Source organism: Blennius ocellaris, assembly GCF_963422515.1.
Source record: "Blennius ocellaris genome assembly, chromosome: 2".
In the NCBI taxonomy this organism is placed as follows: Eukaryota; Metazoa; Chordata; class Actinopteri; order Blenniiformes; family Blenniidae; genus Blennius; species Blennius ocellaris.
In genome coordinates, this window is record NC_137651.1 from 25306947 (window position 1) to 25329813 (window position 22867).

Here is a 22867-nt window from a genome sequence, read left to right on the forward strand (position 1 = left end):
TTGTGCTGCCTAAATCTATAAGTAAAGGTTTTTGATGCAGCCATACAACGATGTATTTTTAAAGACTCTGATGATATTGAAAAGCACAGCGATCTTCTCGAGAAGAAAGACAGACTGTCTGGCAGTCTGGAGAGCTGGTGTTGATTTCTGCTGGACGCGAACAGAAACAAACTTAAACCTTTAACGTGTATCGGCTAGATTTTGTACAATTTTGACCTCCCTGGAGTTCAAACACTCTAAAGCCAATTGGATCAATTATGTATTTAAATTATCTTGACAAATTAATGCGAATGCACCATTTTTTTCTGTTTGAATATTTATGATTAATGAACAAGAGTACTGTTTATCTCCGCTCTGAAGCCTCACAGCTACTATCTCAACGTGACATTCCCCACCTCATTTCAAGGGTAAATTAGACAATTTCCAACCACAAAGTCCTCACATGTTGAGGTTATTCAAATAAAAAGGGTTTGCTGGTTAATGATTTGACAGCAGGTCATTTCAGCATGCAGACATGAAGAACTATGGGTGTGTAACTCAAACACTGATAAGGAGTTTGACTCCACATAGCACCCTGATGTATCATCCTACAAGTATCGGATGATGCAGTTGTGTAACCGCACTGATCGTCCCACCTGGAGGCGTCATATAAACCTCGATGTCTGCCCTCGACATTTCGCTCTGCACACCTCCTCCTCCAGACCGGACCAGCACAGCAGGTCACTTTCCACTTGAAAGCATGCAGTCGGTCGACATCAGACTCAACAAGAGCAGCCTGCAGCTGGCCCTGAGGCGATACTCCTCAGCAGTCAGGGACATGGAGCAGACCGTCCTGCTGCCCAGCCTGCTGCGGGACGTGCCCTTGGACGAAGCGTGGGACAGCGAGGCAGCGGAGGAGGCCGGCCACGACCTCTACGGCAACTACCAGATGCTCAAGGCCATCAGGAATGCGGCGGAGAGCGGCCTGGCGCACACGGACGAGCACAAGGCCAAGAGCCACATGGCGCTCAACAGGAAGCTGGAGCCGCTGCTGGGCTCAGATCCTGAAAGCCGGTTCCACTTCCACCTGAGGGGCCTGTTTGCAGTCATGGGCGAGCTCACCGAGAAGACTCAGAGCCTCACGGACAAATACATGGACATCATTGGAGCGTCAAACTGAGAGCACCCAAAGAACCCAACCCCTGTGGAGAACGAACAAACCCTCTAATGTCTGACTTGCTTGTACTTGGTGTTTTCATGCTTTAACATTGTGTTGTGTGTCAGGAATAAATGTGCGTTGCCAAAAAAAAAACCCCAGCCAATTGACTCTTTGTTTTCTAATCCAACGAAGCAGACGGTCAAGTGAAAGGGTGACTTATGCATTTTTTTTTTATTTACATATTTCACAGGACACATGACAGAAAAGTTTGAAAAAAAGGCTGCTGGAGGCCAACTGATGCCTGCAGGTGTTGTTTTCCATCCCAGCAGGTAGTTGGCGCTCAGCGCACAGGATAGAAAGGCTCCACGATCTCTGCAAAGGTCTTTTTCTCTGGTCATGTAAAAAAAAAAGACACACACACAAGTGGTTACATAAGCACAGAAAATAACATCTCACACACTGCAGCCCTGCATGAGTCAACGAGCAAACGGTGTAGAGTTTCTAAACTTAACAACAATTCTAAACTTATCAAATGTGACTTTTGAACAGAACGGAGCACGGTCACATGAGCTGATAGACAGAAAAGCATTTATACTAAGCTGCCACATTTCCATTCATGACCTTAAGAGTATCACAAAGGAGGAATGTCACTGGTGTTTTATTTGGTCTTAAATTGTTGTATTTTGTCTGCATCATGTGGTTGTTTTATGGAGCCAGAGTGTAAAAGAGATAGATCATCTCAATGGGATTTCCTTGTTAAATAAATGTAGGTCACTATACAAGGAACAAAGTAAGTAAATATTATACATTTACATTAAAAACATTATTCAATTCACACAAAGTGAACTGAAGGAAAAAAAACAGAAAATAAATACTAGAGAAAATTCAAATGATATTGGAATGAAAGAAAGTGTGTGCAATAAAATATATATTTTTTAAAATCAATAAAATTCATTATTCAGAATTATTCATATTTGAACATACAAATAAGTGAAACCAAATAAACTTATATAGATATTTTAACCCTATTTAAACCAATAATTCAGATAAATATATGAACTAACTCAAAAGTCCTCTCTGTAATCAACTAATATCCTAAAAAAAAGTTTTTAGTTCGTGGCTCCTTCTAACTGTCTTACCCTTTTGTGCAAATTCCTCTGGGTGGAGTCTGATGTACTCGTTCATATCTCGATCAAGTCTGGCGTAGGTGTAGTTTTCATATTTCGTGACGTGGTAGCCGATGAACCAGCCGATGGTCGCCAGCAGTGCCTGCCGGTGAACGCCTGAGAAGAGAGAACAGAAGAATTTCAGTTTTAAGCACAGACGCAATAGCCCTCCAGGATAGTGGCAGGTTCTTAAAGGCTCGACACAAAAATGTAATATACGAGGTCAAATGCTGGGGGGAAAAAAACTTGCTTTCTTTATCAGATTCGAATGAAGTGCAGGTAGCAGCTATGTTGTTATTGTTGTAATGTGGCTGGTGACTTTCAGATTCCATAATTGCAGCCAGATTTCGGGCTGAAACCGTTCTTACGTGAGATGGAGTCAAGATTGAAAGCCATGTTATTCGTGTTGATCTTGTCAAGTCAAAACATCTTGTTAAAGTACTCCGACTTGTCCCAGTCCTGTATGCTGACTTTTTTGTTGTTGTTGCAGGAATACAGCTGAGGTTTAAGAGCATCAGTTTGCAATAACACGAGATACAATTCCAATGACCTATATGCATTTTAAAGCATGTATTTGTACAAATAAGTTTAGAATAAACGTCTGCTAAAGATGCTAAAATGCTAACCTGACTTGAGCGGTGGCCTGTGGTTGATGGCGTTTTGAAGCATCGCCGTGGCCCAACCCACCGCGGACAGCCACACCGAATTCCTGTTCACGACCCCCGGAGGAGGCAGCCCCTTCCCCGCGTCTGGAAAGATCCCCATACCGACACTAACAGCGGCCAAAAGGCGAGTTTGAAGTGACCTCCCGCCGCCTGCTCACAGCTATCACCTCCGGTAGGAAGTCAAGGACGCACGAGCAAACGACTAAACTGTCCGGGCGGAACAAAAGAGTGTATGTAGTTCCTACCTTACGTTTTCAACCAGATAAAATGTAATGCTGCCTCCTAGAGACGAAATAAAATAAAAACACATTTCCAAAAAAAAAAAAAAAAAATTAAATTTCAGCAAATCAAAGGTACAAATCACTTCTGCGGAAGACCGGACACACCCTGGACAGAACAAACACACAGAGACAATCACAAACACTCATATTCACATCAATAAACCTCACATGCACATTTTTGGACTGTGGGAGGAAAATAATAATGGCATGATGATGATGATGATGATGATGATGATGATGATGATGATGATGATGATGACGATGATTATTATTACTAGTAGTAGTTGTATTTTATTAAAATAGAACAGAATAGTATCATCATGATGCAATCTACTGTATATCACAAATATACAACAGACAGACAACAAAATATATGGAATAAAATAAATACAATTAAATGACTGAAATATAACAATAAACGAAATATATTCATAAAAAAGTCAACCAATTAAAAAATGTTATAAAATAAAATAAAATAAAATAGAAGTAAAGTAAGTGGATGGAGTGGGATAGTTTGCATGTCAACTGATGACATCATCGTCTTCCTCCTCCTTCTCACACACACACACACACACACACACACACACACACACACACACACACACACACACACACACACACACACACACACACACACACACACACCCTGCCCAGCAGCAGCAGCAGCAGCAGCAGCAGCATCTGAAGAGGTGACCTATGCATACGGTGTAGTTGAAACCCGGGCTGTGCCTCCCGGTGTTTGTGGTGAGTGTTAAACTGCTTCTCTCGGACCCACTCGGATTATTTTCCTCCTCCTTCATTTTCGCACTGAAGAGTCAAAATGGCCAGAATCCCTGCTCGGTAGCTGCTCGATGCTACAGCTGCTAGCTCCGTCCTGATGGCTCCCAACTCTTCATCACATTTCAACTAAAACTCGCGGCGTGACGCTCATTTCAGGGATTATTATCCATTGGGAAAAAAAAAAAAAAAAAGGATTTATTTTATTCTGCTTCATCGACCAAACTCAAGCTTAAATAATGAAATGCGACACAGGGAGGAATGTCATTTTAAATGCAAGCGGGGTTAATTATGGACTCGGGAATGGGATTGACTCGAATCGGATTGTGTTTAAAAGATTCTCGTCCTTCACCTTTCTGGGAGCAACAGTTTGCTACAAAGTGTTTTTTTTTCTAACAGTCACGTAGTTTTACGCACGCACAGGCCGGCTCTCCATCCCGGTAACGGAGCACAAGTAACGGTACTGCAGCGCTACGTTACTCGCTTTAAAAAAAAAAAAAATGATGTTCACTTGTTTTTAGACAATGAACAAAGAAACAGCTCTAGCAGTTGCATGCACAAAATGAACGCTTACTAATAGTTTTCAAAGTATAACTCCTGCTACTTTCAGAGTATTAATTACTGTATGGATGCTTTATGACCAAGTCATTTTATTCAGCTTAAGAAAAGGAAAACACATGTAAAAAAAAAAAAAAAAAGCCTATTTAAATAGCTTGTTGATAACAAATAATTAAAATATAAATTTTACTGGCTCCAAAAATGTAGATAAAATGTGTGAAATGATGTATTAGAAAATACAATCACCCTAACGACTACTTACATTCATGTGAGTATTACTCTTCACCCCTGGTTGCAGCATACATAGTTTCGATTCCTCCAAAATGATGACTGATCCTTCAAAACTGCACAATGTTTGCTTTGTGCAGATGATGAACGATGATGAGACTGGACTATCTGATGGAAAGTTAACGCATTCCAGTATTTAAAGTCTCAACAATGTCCCATTAGAATATCATGAAAATGTTCAATCATTTTTGCCACTTGTTTCAGAAAGTCAAACCCATAAGTGATTTATGCTCCTGACACACAGAGTGAAATATTTCAAGCGTTTATTTCTTGAAATGTTGATGATTGTGGCTGACAGATAGTGAAAACCCCAAATTCAGTGTCTCAGAAAATTAGAATATTGTGGAAAAGTTCAGTTTTGGAAAGTCGTGGTGTCACACCATGATCAGCTAATTGACTCAAAACACCTGCAAAGGTTTCCTGAGCCTTGAAATGGTCTCAGTCGGGGTCAGTAGGCCACACGATCATGGGGAAAACTGCTGACTCGACAGATGTCCAGAAGACATTGACACCCTCCAGAAGGATGGGTAAAGCGACGGTCACTACCCACCCTGCGTGTTTTTAGTCCGTACGTGTTTTTTTTTTCCGGTCCGGAGAGAGTGAAGCACCCGAGGGCGCCGCGTCGGGCCACGTCCAGCGGCATTTTACTTTTCTGCAAGTGACATGCAAAAACTGCGTTTTCACTTGAAACGTTGTCATTATAAACAAAGCCTTACTCGTTGTTGCTACGATTGTTAAATCAACAGTCTGAAAAATTACTCTCAAACAGGTGCATCACTCGTTTTATATATATATATATATATATATATATATATATATACACACACACACACAGATTTGAGCATGTTGAAAATAAACGAACCCCACAATGAAAAGTACAAAGGTGAAAAGGTGTATTCCCAGTGTGCCCCTTGATAGATTTCTTTTCATGCAGCCAGTCGTGAAAAAAATGAAACCAGGTCACGTCCCTACTCCCCCCCCCCCCCCCCCCCAGACTCTGCAGCATGTGTGACATCAAGCGTCATCTGTGTTTCTCGACATGCTGCCGTGTCATCAGCCTCCTGGCTTTGCTCTCAGTGGGATTTCAGAGGCGTGGCAGCAGACGTCAGACAAATGCGGGGCTTTCAGCCAGACGCCGTGTTTCAGATCAGCCTCTTCACTCATTACTTGTTGCTTTTGCGTTCTGCTTTCTCACAGTGGAGTATGAGCATGGAAGATTATGACTACCTGTTCAAGATAGTTCTCATAGGAAATGCTGGCGTTGGGAAAACATGTCTCGTCCGGCGCTTCACTCAGGTTGGTATTTGTCTGTGTTTATATGTGTGTGTCCTCGCTGACGTATAGGATATCACGGTATTACACGACATGTTTTTTTTCTAATTTTAGGGCCTTTTCCCACCTGGACAAGGGGCTACTATCGGAGTAGATTTCATGATTAAAACTGTGGAAATCAAAGGGGAGAAGGTCAAGGTACTGGGAAATTGAGTCACATGATATGTTTAAGGAGAAATGTTTTGGTTGAAATCGATTGAGGTTTTGTTTTTTTTGTGCATGTGTTTTTTTTTTAGCTGCAAATATGGGACACAGCCGGACAGGAGAGATTTCGCTCCATTACTCAGAGTTATTACCGTAGTGCCAACGCCCTCATTCTTACGTACGACATTACCTGTGAGGACTCCTTCAGGTGCCTTCCAGAGTGGCTGAGGGAAATCGAACAGTATGCCAACAACCAAGTGGTGACTATATTAGTCGGTAAGAAATGGTTACCCTCCACATTTCATCGAATCGATTATTTTTTTTTTTTGTGTGTGAATTCTTACAAATTCTCTGTGTCCTCTGTTTGATATGCACCAGATTGGTCTTGTTAAACCCAGAATGCTGCTCAGCGAGAATTTAAGGGTCTATTTACACATTTTCAAGTGAAAACTCCAAGCTTTTGTTTTGTTTTTTTTAAAGTGCTTTTCATGACAATAGTGCTCGGAGCCACTGAAGATGCAACTTTTTAAAAAAAGGGGCTTCCAAGGTGGAACTTTTTGATTCCGTCACCGCATAATTGGGACTCAGCACCCACTAGAGGCCCAACGTGAAAACAACGGAGTTTTCAGTGATTCCGCCATTACCATATAAACGGAACATCGTTTTTCACAGCGTTGCTCTGTAACCCTGAAACCTTTCTGAAACAAACAAACAAACAAAAAAAAAAAATGTGTTTGCTGATTCCTGTTTTTATGCGCCGCAGGTAATAAGATAGACCTGGCAGAGAAGAGGGAGGTCCTCAGGCAGAGGGCCGAAGACTTCGCCGACGCCCAGAGCATGCTGTATCTGGAGACGTCGGCCAAAGAGTCCGACAATGTGGAGAAACTTTTCCTTGACCTGGCCTGCGAACTGATTCGAGAAGCCAAGCAGAACAAGCTGGATAACAATGACACTGCCCCGATGCCTGGCGAGGGTAAAACCATCAGTTACTTGAGCTGCTGCAGCCTCAATTAGAGAGCTTCGCCTTCCGGCTGCGGTCACTCAGTAGCCATTGACTGTTGAGGGTAGACGGCTCAGCCCCAATGCCTCCGTCCCACTAAGATGGCAGAACGCCACCTTTTTCTAGTCCCATGCCTTTTTTTTCTTCTTTTTTTTTAAAAAGCTGTACAGGGGGAGTTAGTCTACTTTTTTCTGGCCTTCCAGGATTAAGCATTTCAAAATTCTGCCATTATGGAGCGCATTACCCTCAGTTTGACAGGATGTAGAGAGTCTCCAGGAATCTAGGGCTCACTTGTATCTGCATCATGATGAAACAGCAGGATTTTCAAGTTTGGGTTTTAGCATCCATTTTTTTCATTGAACGTCAATATTCACCAGCAGAATTACGGGAGTGGAGAGAGAAAAAAATAAAAAAAGGTCTGCCAGGTATTTTGCTACAGATTCCAGGTCATGATCATTAGAGGTTACTGGTGAGCGGTAACAACATGTTTACTTTTAGTGTAGATCAAATTGCAAAAAAGAAAACAACAAAAAAACGAGAGCGACAGCTTTGACAAACCTACCCTCAAATCTGATGCACAATCATGTATTTTCCACTACAGTTTATTCTGCATATTAATATTCCTCGCTCCATTCTGAATCATTTGCACCTGTCATTACATACTGTGAAATATTTGTTTCCAATAGATTTTTTTTTTTTTTTTTTTACATGCTGCTAAAATGTTTCATGTGGAGTAACATGAACTGAAACATAGAAATGCTACAGTATTCTGTGACGCCGCCATTTTTGTTTGTGTCCTTGCGGTGCTTGTGGTTGCTTCTTTTTTTTTTTTTTTAGTTTGAAGCTCTTGGAAAAGCTTACATTAGCAGAAATTACAAACGGCTTAATTAACCAAACTTTTTGACTCTCTGCAGTTTCTTTCTGTCATCCATTAGACGTAGATATTTTTGCCTCTGTTGTTGCTCCCGAGCCATGAAATTGTTTGGTTGACTTTGTTCATGTAGTTTCGTATGACTTGTTGTAGTTCATATGCTTTTATTGTGAGATTTCCTCCCAATTGTTCAGCATGTTTAGCCATGATTTGTAGTGTCTAACTTAATCTTTTCAGATATTTGCCATAACTGTAATGTACTGTATTGCACAATGCCATTTACTGCACACTTACTTTTGTTGTAACATTTTGTCTTTTGTTGTACAGACTTAGTACTGTAATACATCTCGGCACTTTGCTTTTATGTAATATCAGTAATCCCTTTGTAAAACCGGTGAGCCTTTAGGTTTTTTGCCTTTTGTCTTACATTTGACAGCAGCTACTCATGGCTAATCCCTTCCTTGAATGTTCCTGTCAACACTATGGGAGAATCTAAGGAAACTATGGGATGTTGTGCTTTTTTTCCTTTATGTGTACAAAATATTCCTTAAATACTCTGTATAACATTAAATAATTACACTACATTTCTGTGCATTTGTTTTGTCTTATCTGGAGTTAACTCTCGAGCTAACGACATAGAAGATACTGTATATTTGACTGATATTTTTTTGTCTCACACTCGAACCCTAGAACAAGGTCACACAAAGGAAATACAGTTAACCATTATTATTCATGTAAAAGTCAATAAAACTAGCTATTTAATATTATTGAATGAGGTTTCTTTTATGACACAGCTTGTGGTCAGTTTCTTGTGAAATAATTCAATCTAATTAGTTTGCCGGGTGCATCACACAAAAACCAGCAAACGCTTGAGGTTTCTGCAACAATTTGATTAATAGTAAGAGAGAAAAACCTTCAATTATTTAGTTCAGAATGTATTTGAACAGAGACTGACTTCTTCCATTTAGACTTTGACATACAGGTGTATTGTATCAAATATGTGACAACTTATAGAAATATGTAGTTTTGATTCCATATAACATTAAAATTATACACATCACCGTGCTCATTTCATCCCAAAATCGAGGCAAATATCTCTTTAATAAATTATACTTACATGATTCCATGAGTACAAATACATGTGTATTTCCATATATTTTACATGTATTGCAGATAAACTAAAATACTTCATGGTGATATTAACTGATGAGCCATGGAATAAATACTACACAGCACATGAAGATATTAGATGGCATTGTTACTTCAAAAGATTTTTCCATATATTTTTAAAAACAAAGGCCATAACTTAAATAGTTACAATCTTTAAAGACTTGAAACCTTGTCGTGTGTATGTTATTAGTCCACAAGTGATAAAGAGGTGATTTATAAAGATGTTACATTTCTATTTTTAAATGCATCTATATATATAAATAGATATAGATAGATAGTTAGATATATTTTAATAGATAAGGGGCACTTCCGGGTATTCTGATTTAAGATTATAAAACAAAATCTCGAGTTCAATTTCATCTTTTTTATTATAATTTTTCATGTCTGAATATGAATCGTGTCTAAAATTAAATCTCTTTTTCAAAAAAAAAAAAGAAGGTAAAATTAATGACATTTGCGAGTGAAGCGCGGACATCTGACGTATTTTCCGGTTGTTGGAGTACTTTTTAAAGCCCTTTATACAGTGTACATAAATTGTCAAGTGTAACCTGGATGTGTTATATTTCAGGTTGTAATTACGTGGGTTTATAAATGCTTGTTTCGGTTCTCCATATCGGAAGTGTATCGATCTCTAACGTTAGCCAATCTGTAAAGGACTCCAGTTCCCATAAGGCATTGCGAGCCGCCGACAGTAGCACCATCTGTTCAACATAATCATAACAGCTAGCTGCCTTCAAGTGATTTAAAGTTGTTGAAATGCTAAGTGGACTTTGAACTCGATGCTTCCCGACCGGCAGCGAGCCTCTTCTTCCTCGGTGCTAAATTTAGGTGTCCGGGAGTCACAACTCTGTGGATCTGCTGACAGCAGAAGTCTCACTTCCTCTGTTTTTTTTTTTTTTTTTTTTACGGGACGAGCCTCTCTCCCCTCTCGTTTCTCTCCTCTCCATAAACTCAGACAGATCATGCGACCTGGTTTAATCATAAGCTGACGGTCAGTGTGGTTGCGATGGCTGCAGTGAGGACGGAGGTCTGGAGCTGCACAGCTGCGGCTGTCTGCGTCCTAACGCTGTGTTTTGTCTGTTTCCACGTGACTGCACTCCAATCTCAACTTTTCTTCAAACTGGGTGGTGGGCTGCCTTCCTCCACAGAACCCCCCATCAGCTATAAAACGTCTTACTTTGACCAGAAGGTGAGTCTCCAATGTGTCCTCAATTCGTTCACCTAACAGTTTGAAAGTCACTAAACAGAGTTTTAAACAGATCATGTATGATTGATTGCTTCTGTTCATGTTTGACACTTAAAAAAAAAAAAACAAAACCTGTTGTTTATTCATTTGTATGAGCGAAAAACTGCTTCATCTTTTAAATTATACAACGGTAGGAATGATGAATTAAAAATACTCTCTGCACTCTTGTAATTAGTCGTATTTTAGGGGGATTTCACTATATATCACTGTATACATTTGGGGAGTACACCCCAAATGTATACTCGTATGCAACCCTTTCCATACGTTTAATATTATTCTTGTTCCATAGTTATATTTTCTCACAAATGTAAAAAAAAAAAAAAAAAACTCTGACTGTAGTTATCAAATGTTGGTGAAAAGGAACTGATACTTTGACTAGTCTTTGAAAAGAGTGCTTGCGTGTTAAAAAAAAAAACACTTTACTTTTACTTTCAATTGAGTATAGAATAAGTAGTGAACACTACTTTTATTTTTGTACAAGTATTTTTTCCAACAATGACAATTAACAACACACACACACACACACAAATGTTTGGAAATATTATGGCACAAGATGAGTGATCAGACTGATTTTGGGATTCAATTTTGTTTTCTGATTATGTAGATTGTTTAATGATCCTCTGTTTAGTTTACCCACTCTTTTATAATATTTGCAGCCACTTGCTCTTTTCCACAATTCCCCCTACAACTTAATTCTGTGGGGGTTTGTCTGTTGTGTCTACAGAGTTAAAACACAATAGGTGTTTCCATCCAGCTTCCTGTAGTGAAGAGAAAGCCATCACAACTGGCTCCGTCTTGGCTCCCTGCCTAAAGCCCTACCCAGGGGCCTCATCACAGAATGTGAGGGCAGTTTGACTGATCCCTATTCAGCTCCTACATTTCCCATTTATTGTTATTCATATAGCAGGTCGAGCGTTTCGTGGTTCTGCACACCTTGACTCAAGTAGTCACAAGACGTTTTGTCCTATTTTGATATTCCAACAGGAAGGAGAGCTGACAAAGTGTCAATCACAATAATTGTTGTAATCACTAATGTAACAGAGACCTTACAGATATTGACTGGAGGTTGCTTTTGACAGTCCTTATACACTGATTAACCAGCTGCTTAATATAGATCATAATGAGGCATGAATCAAAAGCTAATACTTGTATGATCATTTATCTTAACTCTGTAAAGTAACTCTACCACCTGTCTTCTAAACCTATTCATCCAATTTCTTATTTTCTTTGTAGAGTCACAAATTGGCAACAAATTCATGCACATACAAGTCACATTTTGAGAGCAATTGAAGGTGTCACCATAGTAATTGGAGACAACATACTACATACCAATACAACACAACTAATGTCAAAAAAACTGAGAGAAAACAATTTACATTTCTCGTCTAGGTTTTGTTTCAGTAGGATCATATGAACATGATACGCTATGTTATATTATGTGTGTTGTATTATTGTTAAATGTTTATATGCCATTTGAAATGTCGTGTTATTAGACCTCTTATCAATTTATATCACTGTTTTACATTACGTTATTCAAAAAAATTAAAGTAGTTTAATATTCCTCTCAATATCTGAGGAAAAAAACAACACATTTCAGATCTGTTTTTAAATCAAAGTTTACGATTGAGTTGTCTATCCTGCGGGCAATATTGTTAGCAGTGATTGTGTTTGGGGATGTTGCTCTACACCTGGTCCAACCCACCACATCCTGTTTAATCAGCCGAGCTGACAAGAAGATAAAAACAATTTCCACCTTTTTTACACCCACTTGATGTCGGTTGTTTAGACAATACAGGTTGCTCCTTTACCTATCTATCTATCTATCTATCTATCTCTAAGTATTTTGGTACCAGGAGAAAATCTGCTTTTATTATTATTTTTTTTTAAACAACAACCCCCCCCCCCCTAAAAAAAAAAAATCCGTCTATCATGCATCTTTTCCTGCACTTTGTTGGGCGAACTGCTGTGAAGACGGCTCCAAGTGATCCAGCAGTTGTCGTCAGGAAATCCTTTCGGAGTGCACTCTGCCTCACGAGACAATGAATGGAAGTGTCCTCCAGCATCCTTCTAAATTAACCGCTGTCAGTTTGCACGAGTGTGCGCTTTCCTCGTCTCTCTCGCGCCTCCGTTCGCCGGACAACAGCTGCAGCCCCTTGTCCCGTGCAGCAGTTGGACACACGGGCTCCAGCTTTGATTTGCAGCCACGCGCACTGAATTTTCGAACCCGCGCCAGCTTCCCTGCAGTGCTGCACGCTGCAGCCACCAGGTGGCACTACTCATCCGGGTGTGGAATATGTTAAGAAACAAATCCTCCCAGGTTTTGTGACGAGACTACTGAGTGGGCGCAAGTGATGCAGTACACTCCAGGGGTCCTTTAGCTGGACAAATGTGTTTATTCGTCCGCTTTAGTTTATCATAGCTTTCTGAATAGGAATAAACATTTTGTATGCGTCATTAGTTTCACTAACTAGACAGTAACAGATCAATAATTTCAAAACTGAACTACAGAAACCCTTTCAGATTTTAGGACCCCCCCCCCCAGAAAATGTCTCTGTTAAATACTACGCAAAATCCAAAACCCATGCACCAAACTCGGCGAAACTCACTTTGCTGCCAGGCTGAACTTTCCCTTTAAACCGTCTCATGGTCCCCACACACTTTAAAGCACTGCCAAGTGTGAAGGAGGCGAGGGTTGAATGAACACATTGAGGCCCCAGAATCTTTTTTCTGTCATTGGCTCATAAAATCGCTGCGTCCTTTGTATCTGCCGAGGAGGGAAAAGAGCGACGGTGGGGGGATGGGTGGGGGGGATTTCTCTGTGAGTAAGTGTTGGGGCTGTTTCAAGGTTTTGGGCCACTTACTGGCCTCATGGGGTCGTCTTCTCTGTGAAGTCGTTGGTTTCTTTTTGCCTTTTGTTTGATAAAGAACACAGGAGATATGCTCCAGCATCCTACAGGCTTCATGAAAGGATATTTCAGGGCTCATTTTAAGTGGAACTAATGTGGCGTCCCTTAAAATGGCTCCAACATTTTTTAATACAAATTGGGGCTAATTGCCCCGGAGTCCGACCTCGGTACTGTCATTAAACCACAGCTGGCCCGCGGCCAGGTATTTTACCTTCAGAGCAATTTAGATTGGACGCCTGGAATTAAGTCTCTCTTTCTGTTGATTAACGTTGCCACGTAGGGGGATTGTCAGGGATAGTGTGAGTAATGACTACTTTAATTTACTAGATTGTTGGTGAAAATGGCGCAAGATTCTGCCAAATGAGAGGCGACGGCAGTAAATTTGTTTCCATCCATCTTCTGTGCCGCTTTGCTCCAGGTCAGTTTCGCTTGACAGTGGGAGAAGGTGGAGTCACGGCTCCATCGAAGACAGGCACATACTACGTCTTCCCCCCTTCGTTTGGGTTTTTTTTTATTCTTCTTTTTCTACTTCTCCTGAATCTAATACTGCTCTGATATGCCGATAGAATCAGCACCAAAGTGTTACTTTCTGCTTCTCATAATTGTGCTGCTGCTGTTTTTCACAGATTGATCACTTTGGGTTTCTTGAAGATGGCACGTTCAAACAGAAATACCTCACAGCTGACCAACACTGGCAGCAGCCAGGAGGCCCCATCCTGTTCTACACCGGGAATGAAGGCGACATTGCCTGGTTCTGCAACAACACTGTAAAACATCTACCCGATGGATCATATTCACTCTTTACATAATCTTCATTGTAAGTCATTTTTCCATTCCCTCTCTCTCTTTTTTTTTTTTTTGTTCTTTTAGGGCTTCATGTGGGAAATTGCGGAGGAGTTGGGTGCCATGCTGGTTTTTGCAGAACATCGTTACTATGGAGAGTCCCTGCCATTTGGGCCAGACTCTTACAGTGTAAGAAAACATGCAGAGTCACACATAAATTAGATCACATTTGCCCAGTTACATTGTTTTCATCTTTCTGGATTCCAAATCAGTTGTTAATTTACAGTTTGAAAGAAGAGCTTAGACATTCTATTGCCATTCTCACTGGCAATAATCCAGACAGTGCTTGAAAAATTGAACGCTGATCATTTACCGAGGAGGAAACTCTCACCCAACTCAAGAGGCTGGAGTTTGAATTGAACTTTGAAGCTGTATTCTTTTTTCCTTTTTCTTTTGGTTTGCCTCCAGGACAGCAAACATCTGAACTACCTAACCTCAGAGCAGGCCCTGGCTGACTTTGCAGTGCTAATTCAGAGCCTCAAGAAGACTTTACCGGGGGCTCAGCAAAGCCCCGTCATCGCTGTGGGAGGCTCGTACGGAGGGATGCTCTCTGCCTGGTTGAGGATGAAATACCCCAATATAGTCGTTGGGTAAGATAGCCACTAGATTTGTACGTTAACACAGTACATGAAATAAAAGTTAGTTCTTTTGACTTTCATACAACCTTTGCATTTGTTTTGGGTTTTTTTTGGTAAATATGTTCACAAATGTTATCCAGAGATAAGAGAGGATCGGCAGTTTGTGGACTTCTGATATAAAAGCTGAAATGTGTTTGCTTCTTGTTGTGTTTCAGAGCTCTGGCAGCGTCTGCACCAATATGGCAGTTCCCTGACATGGCGCCATGTGGAGACTTCCACAAAGTAGTCACACAAGACTTTGCCAAAAGTGGCTCTAACTGTGATACCAACATCAGGAAATCATGGAAGGCCATAAATAATGTCTCGTCCACAGGTAAGTCTCGATGCGATGGTGTAACTGAACTGCTGCATTGTGGGACTCTTGTTTCCGTTTCCCCGTTTATTATGGGTGAGGACAGAGTGCTCTTTTTGCTTTTCCACTGACCCAGTGAGCCGAGGAGGCGAGCCCCACGGGAGCTCTCGCTTCAGGAGTGGAGCGCAAGGCCCTCCTCCCAGCGAACCGCCCTGGGGACAGGGGCAGGTGGGGAGTTTAACTGGGGTGGTAATGCAGGTGTCTTCAGGCGAGGTCGGGGAGGACAGAAACATGCTCACATGTTCAAATTCCACAGCTGAAAGTATTCCACTTGTGGGCCACTGAGCGAGGCCCTTGACCCCTACCTTCCCCCCCGGGTGCCGAACACTGACCGTCCACAGGGATGGTTTAAATCCAGGAAACGTAGTTCGCTCTACAAAATATCGTTCCAAAGATGCGTAGGCGGGTTGTGAAGCCCTCATTTTTAAGGGGTAATGTTTTTGACAAAGGTGAGTCAGAAATTTTATTGACTTATGTTATACAAAAATACACAAGTTTAGTGTTCGATTACAAGTGGATCTTTTTTGTTCAAAGACAAAAAAAGAAATTACAATTTAAGTTTTATAAATAGTAATAAAGGTGATTACATCAAAAAGAAAAAAAACAGCGAGTACTGAAAGGGTTAAGGTTAACACAAAGGTTAAATTAGTACACGTAGAATATGGCTTCATTCAAGCAACAGTCAAAATTAGAGCTGAATGCATCTTTTGTGGTGGAAAACTGGCAAATGAAAGTTTGAAACTGCAAGACACTGTAGTTCACATGTAGCGTTGTTGTGAACTTCATTAAGCAGGAGATTATGGACTGGGAGTAGGCCTGGGTAATGAACCGCAAATTTACCGATAAATTTTGGTATCGGTAAATTTTCGATTTTTATTGCCCAGGCCTACTCCCAGTCCATAATCTCATGGGACTTGGCGACTATATAGTTGAATGACCTGTAATAACAACCTAATTTCATTACAATAACAAACAACGCCACCAGCTAGAGGCCCAACATGAAAACTACATTGTACTCTGACGTTGCCATGTAAACGGACGTAGTTTTCAAAACTTTGCAGTTTAAATGCTAAATCTTTCTGAAAGAAAGACGCAAAAGCAGTGTGTTTTCACTTCAAATGTTGACTGACAGAATAGTGCACCAGGCTTTTTTTGTGTCGCAAAAAAAGTATGTTTCTTCTTTAGAAATTTGACATTGAAAAGTTCAAGTTGGAAGTAGGGCAACTGTCTACTGGAGCCTGAAACCAGACAGCTGATATTAAACCTTGTAATACTGTGGGATATAAAGTCTGGAGTCGCTCCTCGGAGGACTCTTCAGCTTAGATCCGAGGAAATGTGCCTTTATAGGATCCCCCTGGAACCTGTTGTATTATCATAATCCTAAAGTGTAGGAAGAAGCTTTATTGAATGCTCGGGTACATTCATCACATCACAATGTTAGTAAAAGTATTCCAATAAAAAAAGTTCAGTGCTGCTTTATAATGCAGCTCCCTATATGTATAGGCTCACTGCTTATGTTAACTGCCACTCGATTGCATACTGTGTCGTAAAGCAGCCGGTAGTCTCTCTTAACATGTGTCTAATTCATTATGCAGATTGCATTAGAATGATAAAAGCAGGAGAAAAGTGGTTTAATAGTTATTGTACATTTAGTGTTGAACTACATCCAGACTGACTCGTTTCAGTCGGGGCACCCAGCTTTGGCTGCGCTGAATAATTGTGATCTCGCTGTCGTAAGTGATAATTTGTTGGAATGTATGTTACCTCTGTAATATGTCTGCGTCTTGTAGTTCACCTCAGCTGTTTCTTTCATTCTTTCAAGAAACAGAAATTGGTTACAGAGCGTCTTCATACAACTAACTGAACTTTACGAGCAAATGTGTCAAAGCAACACAACAATAACACAGTGTGTGAAAACGATGGAAGTAATGTGAAATAAATGTTTCCACTCATTCCAAAACATTGTCAATAATTAAATAAGCGTGTGCTTCGGTCTCAAATGGGTGTTTTCATGTACCCAGTTTGTTCACTGGTCGCACATGAGCTATGTTGTCAGCACTGCCCCCACAGGTCGTCAGTGGTATTTCTCTGTATGCCCCACATGCCATATGCATGCTCCCTGAAAACATACCAAATTATGCACAAAATAAATACAGGAGAGTGATGGAGAGCTCAGTCTGTGTATTTAACATAACACTTGTCCTGAAACAGTGCGACCCCCAGGGGACAACTTAGAAACAACAATTTCTACATTGTTATTGTTAAAATTGTCGGTAATTTCGTCTTTGTTACTTTCAGGTCATCCTTATGGCCTGATTAAAATCCTCTCACAGGCCAGTTTTGGTCCGTGGGCCACATGTTTGACACACACTGATAAGCTTTGTTCATGTTTATGCTTCTCGCCAGCGTCTGGTCTTCAGTGGCTGTCAGAACAATTCAGTTTGTGTGCCCCTCTGAAAAACCGGGATGAAGCTGCTGCCTTCAAGAGCTGGCTTCAGGAGACGTGGGTGAATCTGGCCATGGTGGACTACCCGTACCAAGCAAGTTTCCTCCAGCCGTTGCCTCCCTGGCCAATCCAGGTACAAAAAAACCAAAAAAACAGCTGTTTGGAAAAGATTGTTCTCTGATTTTTGTCCTCTGGTGTGACTCGAACTGAAAAAAAATACATGACAGGAAAAGTTTCAGTCCGGCTTCATAATAATTTTCTGCTACTGGTTTTAACTCGCTGCGTTGTTTTGTTTATCTTTGCTTTAGCGCCTAATTTGGCCTGACAGCCTGTCCTTAATTAAAATGAATGTGTGATTCAGCCGATTGTGTTGGAAGTGTTTGTTGTGGTCTTCCAGGCTTTTGTTTACAACAGCTGTCAACTAACTTCATTAATATTCATAAGGATCTAGTTTCTTTTTGGGTTTGAAGTATTCTTTAGATGAGTAGCTACAAGTAAGCCATCGCTCTTTTCTTCCCTCGTCCAATTTGCTCCTTTCACTCGCACACTCCGTAGGATCTCTGAGGTGTTCCTGCGAGAACGCTCACACGGCGCTAAAGAGGACGTTTGCTTGGTGCGCCACCCTTGCCTGAATGGGACAGTAACAATTACTCAACTGGGCACTTGATGTTGGAAACGTAGTCACAGTAACTGTGAAGAAACCGGCGAACATATTCAGTAGCTAGCGTTAAAAAACAAAAGCAGTAGAAACATTTATTTTATAGACGCTTCCTGTCGTCGGATTTACAAAATGTCCTTTTATGTCCACGTGAATGAGCTTGTGACCGGACCGCGGTGGTCATGTCACGTGTCGAAACCAAACTCTGCCATTGACCTTGACTCACTGTTCAGTGCTTTAAGTTCCCGCACAGGAGCTCAAACAGGAATCTCATACAGACCTCTTTCACTCTCACGATACATTTCTATTTGTATGAGTAATAAACCCACTGGATACACCCCGGAGCAATCATATCGGGTGAAACAAACACTAAATGGTCATTTTTTGTTATTTGTCTCCTTGCCTGTAATGTATGCGACCCCTATGGGTGGTTTAAGCGGTTTAGGCAGTGGGTGCAAAGAGGAGCTTTTTTAATGACAAAGCTAATGTGATTATCTGAGTGAGTGTGAGAACGGGGTATTGAGGGCTTAGAGGAGGGAAATCTGTTGGCAGAGATGAATGTATAAGCCTAATCCTATCTAAAAAAGTAAGGAGAAGATGCTTTGGAGCTATTGCAGTGGGTTTTTTTTTTTTTTTTTTTTTTTTCACAGTATAAATCTTTAGTTGGACATGTCTGTGGCCCTCCTCATCCATCGACCACCAACTCCTCCCCGGCCCCAAGACAAAAGCCTTAGTAACAGACTCCACATTTGTGCAGCTCCCCTCCAACCTCCAAACAAGAAAGCCCAGTTTTCTCGGCTTTCACAAAGAGTGCAAGAACAACACCACGGCCAACTCGACTGCTGCAACCATAACAACACGCAGTCAAATCAAACTGGGGCTCAAACTCAAATATTTATCGTTCACGCTATTAATTCTAAGAGTTGCCCGTGCTCAAACACAACAATAGTAATGAGAGCGAAATCTTTACATTGTAAATTGTTTATATCATCAGCTTTTAGGTAAATGTTTTGTTTTTTTTCTTTTCGTTTTTTTTTGTCTTTTCTGCCAAGATTGGAGCTGTAAATTCAAGTTCATTCCAGGGAATTTCATATGCAAATCAGGCGCCACTACTTTTTATGTGGAAAAAGCACTTTATGGCCCACAAGAAAGCAGCCTTTAGTCTTGTAAACAACTTGGATGTAAGGGAGCGAGATAGTCTAATGGTCTCCTTTTAATATTGTTTTAAAAAAATGCATGAAGCTTTAATAGGTTTCCCAAACTGATGTGATCAAACATCTACGGTACTTAACTCTTGTTGTTGAGGTTTTTCCTTTTTTTTTTTTTTTTTTTTTAAGGTGGTCTGCAAGTATCTGAGTTTTGACTCCGCTGTGTCTGACGACCAACTCCTGCACGGCGTCTCCCAAGCGGTGAAGGTTTACTATAACTTCACCGGGAGCGCTTCCTGCCTCAACACATCGCAGACGGCGACCAGCAGCCTGGGTTTCCTCGGCTGGTTTTACCAGGTAGCATAACGCAAAGCGGGGCTCGACCTCGTCACGCGGGTTAGATCGGTACGCCGCCGCGTCGGCGGGCAGCTTCACCTGTCAGAATCAATGTGTGTCCCACCCCTCCCCCACAGTCCTGCACGGAGATGGTGATGCCCATGTGCACAGACGGCGTGCAGGACATGTTCGAGCCCGAGGAGTGGAACTTCCAGGCCTTCTCCGACCAGTGCAACGCCATGTTTGGCGTCAGGCCACGGGCCGACTGGGCAGACACGGTCTACGGGGGGAAAGAGATCGCCTCCCACAGCAACATCATCTTCAGGTAAGCATCCAACGTGAAAGCAAGTGATGGAGGAGGTTTGTGTATTTTCTGGGCTGTCGAGTGGAGAGAGAGAGAGAGAGAGAGAGAGAATCGATTTAAGTGCACCTGACTGGAGCTTCAAACACCGACATGTTGTACAGGTTAAAAATAGATGTTTCAAACTTGAATAACTGGGTCATATCAGGTTTAATGCATTCATATCTGTCCTCATGCTTGAGAGACACTGAGATCTTTAATACACACTTTCATTTCAAGTCACTTCCACTGCTCTAATGCTCTTTGTTTTGACTGAAACTTACTTTTGAAACCAAGCAGCTCAGAACCAGAGCCAGTCTGAGTTCAAACACCTGTTTGAGAGAACATTACCAGCGAGTTTCAGGGTCAAGTTCAAATCACCACTTGTTCGTGCTGTGTGTAGGTGAGCTTCTGTTAGCCATTTCCAAATGAAGAACGAAGACATTCAGTGAGGTTTCTTTCAGCTTCTGGAAGAATTGAAACATGTACCCATCTATCCATCCATCCACTTGCAATGACACCTCGGGGCACACACATTGGCCTCCCCATAAAGCACTTTGAATTGTATGAACGAATATCGGCCGGCTGGAAAAGTGCTTTGTAAGTCAATAGCTAGTTATATCTGTCAATTGGCAGATTAATTCAAGAATTAAAGATGATGATGAGTGGCCGCAGTGAGCTATATTTGCATCTTTTTCTTTCACATTTCTTTTCAGCTGTGTCACATAAATCTGAGATACCTTTGTAACTTGAACGGTGTTACAAAATTCCTAAAATGTGAAAAATAAGTTGTCTGTTGTTAGAGTTGTTAGTTACAAGGATTCAGTGTCCGATTCTGAGAGATCGTCTCTGATGTTTGAATCCAGTAATGGAGGACTTGATCCGTGGTCCGCCGGAGGAGTGACTCACAACATCACCGACTCTCTGGTTTCCATTATGATTCCTGAGGGAGCCCATCACCTGGACCTCCGCTACAGCAACGACCTTGATCCGCCTTCGGTGCGGGCCGCCCGGGCGTTAGAGGTGGAGTATTTCCGGGAGTGGATCAGGCAGGCTAAAAAGAATCGGTAAACTGCACCGACCTCCCTCGTACTCTCCAAACGGTTGAGAAAAATCTGCACAGATTTTGCTTTAATTTGTTTTGAAATACAATTTCTCACTGTGCTTATTCCAAACATTGTCTCCCTTTAAAAAAAAAATTTTTTTTCTGTCTCAGTCATGCAGATGGGTTCATTGTAACCTGCACTTCAAAAATGCCAAGAATATGAATTTACATGTGAATTTACAACAAATCTTTAATCTGCAAAGATTTGTATCTGAGGATACAAATCTTTGATCTGCTTGTCATGTAAAAACCACTGAGATGTTTGTGGTTTTTTTTTTTTTAAGTGAACATATATTGCAAGATACTTTCTAATCCTTGAATCAGTCTCAGGAGACACGTTTGCTTTTTTTTTTTACCACGATGAATGTGAAAATAAATGTTTTTGTTATTCACAAAATACAAGTGCCTCTCCTCAAGTTTTGCATTTTACAATTTCTCCAAGGAACACATTTTCCACTCAATATGAGTTAAAAAAAAAGAAAAAAAAAAGAGTTCCAGATTCTTTCGTGAGGCTACTCAGCTGAGGAAGCTCTTTGTCATGTTGGATAAAGACTGACCTCTTTAACTTCTATTTCCACCCTACAAGAACAATTGCACGTGCTCCAGATTTAATAAAAACCCAATCGGAGGAGGCCAATAAAGTCAGTGGTGGGAGGTTATTGCAGCTACGCCTGCTGACCTCACCCCTGTGGACCAACCTGCGGGATTCCCCACAGCACACATTATATCACCAGCTGCCATTAAAGCTCTAAATTGTGGAACCAAGACAGTCCATAGACTCAGGTTTGCACCCCCTCCCTTCCCTTCAAGTAATATTATTAATACAACTCCTGCGGTGCCAAGGAGGTGGAGAGGGGTTGGTGGAAGGTTAAGAGCAAGGCGGAGGATGAGCCTTTTATAGTTGAGGGAAATTGTTCTTTTTTTTCTCTTCTTTTTTTTTTAACATCAAAATTAAGAAAATCGTGAAACAGTAGAGACTTAACACACTGTCCACTGAAGAAAACATGTCGTCCTGCTATTTTGGCCTCTTCTTTTCCTACTCTTCTTTCCTATCTAACTCTTCTTTTTTTCAATAAAAAAAAGTCCCTGACATGACATGACCTTGTGAAGCAGATGGGGGGGGAACATGTCCTACATTGGTATGTGGGTTGATTTTCTACCGGGAGACACAAAGCCAGACATTTCGGCATTTTGTCACAGGCTTGACTGAATTTCAGACACCCCAGTAGAAAGAAACATGTCTAAACATGGGGGAGGATGGGGTCTCCGCCACTAAATGCCCTCCTTAAACTTTTCTCAGGACTTTGAGGGGTCATTAATTTCGCCAGCCTGACATCAGCCATCAATCAGAGGCGTTATTAGTATTCGTTCAACCTCAAACTTTTGAGTGCGTTCCTGCTCAGACGGGGGACCACACAGTAGTAGGAAGAGATTAAGCCAGTGCATGTCACATCACGTT

The 22867-nt window shown here is 41.2% G+C and overlaps 4 protein-coding genes across 5 annotated transcripts; 3 read left to right on the top strand and 1 right to left on the bottom strand.

Moving 5' to 3' along the window:
- Window positions 1-739: 739 nt before the first annotated feature.
- thrsp (thyroid hormone responsive) lies at window positions 740-1159 on the top strand (the record flags this gene model as incomplete). The annotated part of the gene is made up of 1 exon (XM_080508791.1): window positions 740-1159. One exon carries the CDS (start codon window positions 740-742, stop codon window positions 1157-1159), a length of 420 nt encoding a protein of 139 aa, XP_080364917.1.
- Window positions 1160-1347: 188 nt separating this feature from the next.
- Window positions 1348-3171, bottom strand: ndufc2 (NADH:ubiquinone oxidoreductase subunit C2). The gene is made up of 3 exons (XM_080512253.1): window positions 2931-3171; window positions 2278-2421; window positions 1348-1528 (listed from the first exon to the last, which is right to left on the bottom strand). The coding sequence occupies exons 1-3, from the start codon at window positions 3067-3069 to the stop codon at window positions 1479-1481; spliced, it is 333 nt and encodes a 110-aa protein (XP_080368379.1). The 5' UTR covers window positions 3070-3171; the 3' UTR covers window positions 1348-1478.
- A 709-nt stretch (window positions 3172-3880) lies between these two features.
- rab30 (RAB30, member RAS oncogene family) lies at window positions 3881-8797 on the top strand. 2 transcript variants are annotated; one of them, XM_080503784.1, is made up of 5 exons: window positions 3881-3994; window positions 6071-6169; window positions 6260-6343; window positions 6442-6625; window positions 7113-8797. In XM_080503784.1, exons 2-5 carry the CDS (start codon window positions 6077-6079, stop codon window positions 7361-7363), a joined length of 612 nt encoding a protein of 203 aa, XP_080359910.1. In that variant the 5' UTR covers window positions 3881-3994; window positions 6071-6076; the 3' UTR covers window positions 7364-8797. The 2 variants fall into 2 exon arrangements, with proteins under 2 accessions (XP_080359910.1, XP_080359909.1); XM_080503783.1 differs by lacking the exon at window positions 3881-3994 and having other exon boundaries at window positions 5967-6169.
- Window positions 8798-10397: 1600 nt separating this feature from the next.
- Window positions 10398-21735, top strand: prcp (prolylcarboxypeptidase (angiotensinase C)). The gene is made up of 9 exons (XM_080514960.1): window positions 10398-10579; window positions 14169-14309; window positions 14413-14514; window positions 14794-14975; window positions 15179-15336; window positions 17782-17954; window positions 19817-19984; window positions 20101-20288; window positions 21170-21735. Exons 3-9 carry the CDS (start codon window positions 14419-14421, stop codon window positions 21372-21374), a joined length of 1170 nt encoding a protein of 389 aa, XP_080371086.1. The 5' UTR covers window positions 10398-10579; window positions 14169-14309; window positions 14413-14418; the 3' UTR covers window positions 21375-21735.
- Window positions 21736-22867: the final 1132 nt, after the last annotated feature.